Source organism: Neolamprologus brichardi, chromosome 3, assembly GCF_056152115.1.
Source record: "Neolamprologus brichardi isolate AB-2024 chromosome 3, ASM5615211v1, whole genome shotgun sequence".
In the NCBI taxonomy this organism is placed as follows: domain Eukaryota; kingdom Metazoa; phylum Chordata; class Actinopteri; order Cichliformes; family Cichlidae; genus Neolamprologus; species Neolamprologus brichardi.
The window spans coordinates 46,514,716-46,523,367 of record NC_142106.1 but is presented as its reverse complement, the minus strand read 5'-3'; the positions used below and the strand labels follow the sequence as shown (position 1 = coordinate 46,523,367).

The 8,652-nt window shown below is 39.4% G+C and overlaps 1 protein-coding gene across 1 annotated transcript; it reads right to left on the bottom strand.

Moving 5' to 3' along the window:
* Positions 1-287: 287 nt before the first annotated feature.
* On the bottom strand, positions 288-1,568 carry LOC148104375 (eotaxin-like). Its single transcript, XM_006802579.2, has 3 exons — positions 1,439-1,568; positions 1,248-1,359; positions 288-606 (listed from the first exon to the last, which is right to left on the bottom strand). Exons 1-3 carry the CDS (start codon positions 1,506-1,508, stop codon positions 513-515), a joined length of 276 nt encoding a protein of 91 aa, XP_006802642.2. The 5' UTR covers positions 1,509-1,568; the 3' UTR covers positions 288-512.
* Positions 1,569-8,652: the final 7,084 nt, after the last annotated feature.

The window sequence follows — 8,652 nt, the reverse complement described above, 5'->3', positions numbered from 1 at the left end:
TTCCTGGACCCCTTCTTGTTTCTGGTGGACCCTGTTGGATGAACGGCAGTGGATTTCAGTGTTGAGTGGGTTTGAGTGTTACCCTTACCCTGGATCCCCCACCTCCACAGGCCCCGATCCTTCATCACTGTATATATTACTGCTAAATATTCCATCAGAACATTTTATAAAATGTGTTATTTATTTAGAAAACCTTATTTTAAACTGTATCAAAGGAAAATTAGACTTGACAAGTCTTAAAGCTTCAAAGAAACGAAGAACAGAAAAAAGTTTCAGACTCTCTGTCGTATTTGTGAGGTGTTTATTTTGGAGCATAATATATAAAACACAAAGCATCCACGAGACATTACACAATCAAAGGGCGTGACTGTTCAGTGGATTATTTCAGGCTTATAATCGCTTGAAAGATAAAATTTGGACCAACTGTCATTATAAAAATCAAGTTTGCATGCGTTTTATATGATATTATCTGATAAAGCAGAACAATGTGTAAGGATGAGCAGGCAGCTGGTTCAGAAAGAGCTCTGGTCCAGTCTTTTCATGATGCTTTGGGTCCAGGAGGCAGACGCATCCACACATACTGAACGAGACTTTTTGGTAATGAAGCTGAAACAAAGAGGTGGAAATTCAGAAATCTGAATTTTAAATAAGCTTCAAAATTCTCTCCGTAAATATGTTGTAAAAATAACAATAATAATAATAATGATGTATACTTTATTTATCCCAGTAGGGAAATTACTCTCTGCATTTAACCCATTCACTCTAGTGAAGCAGTGGGCAGCCACCAATCAGGCGTCCGGGGAGCAGTGTGAAGAGACGTTACCTTGCTCAGGGGTACCTCAGGGTAGCCGTTCAGTGGTTTCGAATGCCCGAATATGTACTTACTTTTTTAAATGACCAGTAGACAAAATGTCATAATATAAACACTTAAATGTGTATTTCAAACAATTTACAAGCAAAGTAGCCAAACATCCACGTAAAATTGATCAAATTATGAAAACAAGTTTGTGCATTTTTCTTGAACATTTACAGGATAAAATTAAAAGACAATAGTAGGAGAACAAATACAAGTTCAAATAAAAAGTATCAAACTTTTATGTCCTGAGCATCATGTGTAAAATGACAATTTTTAATTGTCCAGAAACTCTCCAGTTACAATGATCATACTGCATAATTTTCATTACAGTAATTTCAGTATTTGTGTTAAACATTATGAAAATAAAATAAACCCAGTTTTCTTCACTTACATGACAGCAGACTTTGGGCATCGGTGATCAGTCAGTCGATACGACTTGATGAGGTTTGGTTGAATTCTTCCCGGGTACAGCTTGAAACAGCAGTTGTCGGGACCATTTGCATCTGAGGAAAAAGACGTTTCATTAGACTTACTCAAAAAACAAAACCTCTCTTTTAATGATGACATTTAAGGTAATCTTACTGTTGCAGTTAACTGCAGACAACAAAGCAGCTCCAAGGATGCACAGCAAAAGGAACTGAGTGGTTTTCATTATGATTCCTCAGGAGTTGATGATGATGATGATGATGATAAAGACAACAGCTGCTCTTCAGACGCAAGCAAGGGCTTCTAAATATTAGGTGGTGTGCTGTTACATTTATCAAGATCAATACTTCTTTTTTTAAGGTACATAGGGTGTCATTGGTGTGAAAGAGGGAGGGTGGATGTGGTTTCAAAAATTGCTGAAAATGCCTCTGACAGAACTTTCCACTCCGTTACATTGACAGGAAATGAAGCTGTGGTTTAGCCCAGCGATGCAGCTCAAAGCATGACACTGTTAACAAAACCAACTTCTACAACCCCCTCGCCCAAAAGTTAAAAAAAATATATGTCACAAAATATTATGACCACAAAAGAAACGCTAAAACAATCGTTGAGCAGTCCATATGACTCCATGAGTTTTGCTTTAATTCTTCTTGGTACAACTTTCAGCAGCAGTTGTTGGGACTATTTCCATCTGAGTAAAGAGGATTAAGATCAAACTGTTTAAAAAGTATAACAATAAAAAAATATTGATGACCACCAAAGCTAGTCCTCCTTGTAGATAATCAAATGGTATAAATTTCTAAATTCTTGTTCTCAAATTATCGCATTCCCAAGACTTACAATTCAATTCAATTTTGTTTATATAGCACCAAATCACAACAAAAGTCGCCTCAAGGTGCTTTATATTGTACAGTAGATACTGAGAAAAACCCAACAATCATATGACCCCCTATGAGCAAGCACTTTGGCAACAGTGGGAAGGAAAAACTCCCTTTTAACAGGAAGAAACCTCCGGCAGAACCAGGCTCAGGGAGGGGCGGCCATCTGCTGCGACCGGTTGGGGTGAGAGAAGGAAGACAGGATAAAAGACATGCTGTGGAAGAGAGACAGAGATTAATAACAGATATGATTCAACACAGAGAGGTCTGTTAATACATAGTGAGCGAGAAAGGTGACTGGAAAGGAAAAACTACTACTACTAAAAGTAGAGATAGTGTCTGTCTCCCGAATCCAAACTGGAAGCTGGTTCCACAGAAGAGGGGCCTGAAAACTGAAGGCTCTCCCTCTCATTCTACTTTTAAATACTCTAGGAACAACAAGTAGGCCTGCAGTGTGAGAGCAAAGTGCTCTAATAGGGTGATATGGTACTACAAGGTCATTAAGATAAGATGGGGCCTGATTATTTAAGACCTTGTATGTGAGGAGCAGGATTTTGAATTCAATTCTGGATTTAACAGGAAGCCAATGAAGGGAAGCCAAAACAGGAGAAATATGCGCTCTCTTTCTAGTCCCTGTCAGGACTCTTGCTGCAGCATTTTGGATTAGCTGAAGGCTTTTCAGCGAGTTTTTTGGACATCCTGATAATAATGAATTGCAGTAGTCCAGCCTGGAAGTAATAAATGCATGAACTAGTTTTTCAGCGTCACTCTGAGACAGGATATTTCTAACTTTAGAGATGTTGCGCAAATGGAAGAAAGCAGTCTTACATCAGTCAACAGTATCGAATGCTGCACTAAGGTCAAGAAGGACAAGCACAGAGATGAGTCCACTGTCAGAGGCCATAAGAAGATCATTTGTAACCTTCACTAAAGCTGTTTCTGTGCTGTGATGAACTCTGAAACCTGACTGAAACTCTTCAAATAAACCATTCCTCTGCAGATGATCTGTTAGCTGTTTGACAACTACTCTTTCAAGGATTTTTGATGTGAAAGGAAGGTTGGAGATTGGCCTATAATTAGCTAAGACTGCTGGGTCTAGAGATGGCTTTTTGAGTAAAGGTTTAACTGCAGCCACCTTGAAGGCCTGTGGTACATAGCTGATTATTAGAGATAGGTTGATCATATTTAAGATCAAAGAATTAATCAATGGCAGGATTTCTTTGAGCAGTTTTGTAGGAATGGGGTCTAAAAGACACGTTGATGGTTTGGAGGAAGTAATTATTGAAGTTAACTCAGAAAGATCAATTGGAGAAAAAGAGTCTAACTTGACATCAATGGTAGTAAGAGTAGCTGTAGATAATATTACATCTGTGGGATGATTATTGGTAATTTTTTCTCTAATGATAAAGTTGTTATTTGTGAAGAAGTTCATGAAGTCATTACTAGTTAACGTTAAAGGGATGGTTGGCTCAACAGAGCTCTGGCTTTTTGTCAGCCTGGCTACAGTGCTGAAGAGAAACCTGGGGTTGTTCTTTTTTTACAGAAAACCTGACCTCTGACCTTGAGATCACCTTGACTTGAGAAGGTCACAGGACTCCAGTTTTTCCCAGAATCCTACACAAGTTATCTGATTCACAAACTTGGGTGTTGATGCTGCCCGCCCATCTGGCAGCGTAGCCCCAAAATGATGAGGAAGATAAGGAACATTTCTTTGAATTAAAATTTTTCTAAAGTGTTATATTTTATAGGGAAATTGGTGAATTTAACATGGAAAAAGGTCTTTATTTGCATAATTTTCCGTTTAGAAAGCTGAACTTTGAGGCACCAGACAAAGAGCGATTCAGAACCCTGCCCGGGATAGGGTCACTGGGGCCCTGCCCTGGAGCCAGGCTTGGGGAGGGTGCCCGCAGGAAAGCATCTGCCTTGCCAGGCCTTAGTCCACTGGGCCCGTCCGGTCACAGCCCGAAAAAGTGACATGGGCCCATCATCCTGTAGACCAACCAACCCCACGGCTTGGGCTCTGGAACCAGTCCCCTGGAGAGGGCTTGGAATCTGTCTCAGTCGAGTTGTCCCTGGGGAGAGGCGGGCTGGAGTGGGTATCCTAGTATCCCCTCAGCTTGCTGCCTGTACGTGGTGAAGAGAGAGCTGAGTGTAAAAGCAAAGCTTTCAATTTACCGGTCGATTTACGTCCCTACCCTCACCTATGGGTATGAGATGTGGGTAGGGACTAAATCCTTGGCTCCTAGGTGAGGTGTACCGGGCACATCCCACCAGAGGAGGCCCCGGGAGAGACCAAGACCACTGGAGGGATTACTCTTGGCTGGCCTGGGAACGCCTTGGTGTTCCCCTGATCAAGCTGGAGGAGATGGCAGTAAATGGACTGGTTCTTAACAGTGCTTTTCTACTCTTCTGAGCACTCAAAGCGCTTTACACAACTTGTGCATTCACCCATTCACACCCATTCACACAAACACATTTCCTTAGTGCTTTCTAACTAACATTCACACAATTCAATTCAATTTTATTTATATAGTGCCAAATCACAACAAAAGTCACCTCAAGGTGCTTTATATTGTACAGTATATCCTATAATAATAGATACAGAGAAAAACCCAATAATCATATGACCCCCTATGAGCAAGCACTTTGGAGTATGAATGTGTGTGTGGAGTTTTTCCTTACCACTGTTGCCAATGGATGCATCGGAGAGCAGTTTGTATGTTGCCCAAGGACATTTGGCATGCAGACTAGGGGAAGCCAGGAATCAAACCACCAACCTTCCAATCAGTAGATGACCTGCTCTACCGCCTGAGCAACAGCCATCCCAGTTCTGGGCTTCTCTGCTTAGGCTACTGCCCCGCAACCCAGCCATGGATAAGCAAAAGAAGATGGATGGATGTTCACTTATTGAAAATTTTCAGATCAGACAGCGGTGTAGACGTGATGCACTTGACCTTTTTTTTTTTAAATTTAGAACTAGCACTAAAGTAATGCAAATACTAATCGTGTGAGGATTCTGAGCACTGTAAAATGACTAATTAGTGGTGGTACAAAAGAATTCACAAAATATTCATCTATGTTTTTAGATACAAATAGTGAAACCAGCATTACCAGAAGGATATCTCATATGTTGATCTCGTCAGTAAGGAGTGTTTGGTTGTTGTGTTACTGTAACATCACGAGCTGCAGAGCTGCTGCGAGAAACTGAATGACTTGAATGACCTTATGTCCATAAGTTTACAACCCAACTATATCTTCTGTGGGTATTTAAATATTTCAGGAGAAAATAAGAATTAATTTCTTTCGGGTTCCAATGTAAAATAAGTAATCTATATATCAGGCATTACCCCTTTTTGCTTCTGTTTTGGTTTAAAAAAAACTGAAATAGGAAAGAAATGATCAGACTATCAGAAAAGAAGAAGCATGTGCCTCTGTCTGCTATCATCTGGCCAAACCATGGTCACACTGCCACCTGCTGGGACAAAGATGTTATGACAGCTACAGGATTGTTTAGAAAATAGATAGGCCTATTTAGTTGAAATTAATTATTTTAGGGCATTTTCAAATGAAAGTATTTCAATATGTAGTAAAATGATGTATAAATTATTTTTTAAATTATAAATTATTTTACACAAACTTGATCACATATAAATGAAAGTCAAATCTCCAAAAACCGGGGAACCCCAAATCAACTGTGTAGTATATTCATTTCATAATTTTTCAGCACTAACCCATGATATTTTACAAGGACATGGTTTCTTTATATATATTCTAATCTTAAGCACTTAAAGTGTTCATGACACATTCATTCAATGCTTCAAACATGGGGGCTAGGTGGCGTGTACTGTCTTACCCACGGGCACTTTATCATGCAGAATGGAGGAACCTGGGACTGATCCACTGATTTTCTGAATATTGGATATGTGCCCCTCTTTCAGAGCCATAAACATTACAGGGTGTATAACCCACTTAATAAATAATTAAATAATAATAATATTAATTTTCTTAGCAACATATTCAGTCATGGTTGTAGGTGCACCCAGGACAGCACGCCATGTCATCACAGAGCCTCAGTTTATTTTAACATAAATGTAGCAATTTCAAGTTTGACCTGATGATGGCAGTGGTTTTTCACACCTACACAGTTAGTTAGACAGAAGTGTGTGTGCGCGCGCGTGTGTGTGTGTGTTTGCCTTGTTTTCACACTTACTGTCAAATTTGGTAGAGAACGACTCTGTTTACCTGCAGCCCTGATCATAGGCCCTGAAAATGGATTTGTATGAACTCTCAGTCATTCCAATATTTTTCTCAGCTCCACTAAAACAAGATGAAAGTCTGCACTATAATCACATCTTGGCAAACATCTTGACAAAAAGGAACGAGGACGAAAAGATAATGTTCTCGCAATGGTCAACACACAGTACTGTGTAAAAGCCTTAAGCCAGCCTAAAAGGCTTTATTCCCTTATTTCCTAGGACTCAAAGTTTTAGTCTAGCCTTTGACCTTTGTGAGGAGTTGTGCTTTCTGAGTGCTCTTCTTATTTTTAAAGTGTTATTGACCTCCAGGGTTAGGGTTAGGGTTAGATCTCAGATCTCCAGGCTTTCTGAAGGTCTTTCAGAATTTACCTTTGGCTGCTTTTTCACTTACTTCAGTCCAGTCCTTGTGCCTGAGCATTTTCTTGTTTGTTAAATCACCTAACACTGACCTCTGTATCATTTAAGCATTAAAAATGTGCTTAACTCAAAGGATGAATCATCATTGTGGAGGACAAAAGAAAATTCCAGATTACATAAGAAGTGGGTCAGATCATTTCATGTATCAGTGTGGAGGATGTCAGGAGAGAGGTGCAGCGTCTACAGACATCCGTGAAACACAGTGGATCCTTGATTATGGTCTGAGGCTTAATTTAAGCCAGTGCTGTTGGAATCTTGTCAAAATTGATGGCATTATCAGTGCAGAATACCATTGGATTGTGATGCATCATGCAATAACATCCGGGGTTGTTCTATAGTGTAGTGGTTTATACATTTACCTAACAAGCAAAATATTGCTGGTTCAATCCCTTAAGGCAGGGGTGTCCAACTCCAGGCCTCAAGGGCCGGTGTCCTGCAGGTTTTAGATATCACCCTGGGTCAACACACCTGAATCAAATGATTAGTTCATTACCAGGCCTCTAGAGGACTTTAAGACATGTTGAGGAGGTCATTTAGCCATTTAAATGAGCTGTGTTGGATCAAGGACATATCTAAAATCTGCAGGACACCGGTCCTCGAGGCCTGGAGTTCGACACCTGTGCTTTAAGGAGTCATGAATCCCTTTATGGCAGGGGTGGGCAACTCCAGGCCTCGAGGGCCAGTGTCCTGCAGGTTTTAGATGTGTCGTTGATCCAACACAGCTGATTCAAACGGCAAAATGACCTCCTCAATATATCTTTATTATTGTGAATCCAATTAATGGCTGCAAGAGAAATTAGGAACAGGAAAAGGAAAGAGTTGTATGGATGTATTTTGATCACTGATGAATGTTCTAATCTTCGGCCATAACATAATTTAGCAATTTGCAACACCAAGCACAAGACTGTGCCTAATTACTCTGCTGGTTAATGTGTTTAAAAAAAAAAAAAAAACACCAAACCAAAAAACAACTTTTACTTTTAGATACTGGATGCTACATTGTTTTCTGTATGTCCATGGAAATATTTATACTGATATAAAAGAAATGACAGTTTCTAAACATCTGTAGCATCTTTTACCTTCCAAAAAAGATCTATTGTGCAAGAGTTATAGGTCTAACACAGAGTGCTGGGCTATTTCCTTTAATATAACTTCTCTAATATCTCTGACAAACTACATAAAGACTCAAAACAGAACTCACAGAAGGAAGTAGTTGTTCTTTGTTTGGGTTTTTTGTTGTTGTTTTTTACTTAAAGTGAGAGTTACTTGATATGTTGTCAGTAGCGAGTTCATCAACAGGCAAGCATTCAATAAAGCTCCACAAGTTCAAATGGCAGAGACCAGCAGACAGAGTAGCATTAAGTAAGGTGTCCTCTAGCCAGTAGCTCAGGTCTGTCCCAGCTGACAGTGGGCAACAGCAGAGGTGAAGTCTGGACAGGCAACCAGTTAATCACGAGCAATTTGTAAAAGCAGTGGTAGTTAAGAAGAAAAAGACAGAACTGGGCCAGAAAATTATTATTATTAAAGAGTCAATTATTTATTTTTAATTCCAAATGAAATTCCAATGATAGCTCAACCATAAGACTCTTTTAGTTGGTGCATCGAGGGAAAGCCAAACATTTATATACAGTTACAAATCAGTTGCATATATAACTCATAGATTGTGTTTAAATTAATTGTACTTTCAGAATCGACCATATTATGTTATTTATTTTAAAAGTGTTATTTCACACAGTATGTAAGGAAGACTTGGCAACTTGTAAAGCTTAGAAGAAATGAAGAAGAGACAAGAAAAAGTTTCACACTCTTGTATTTTTGT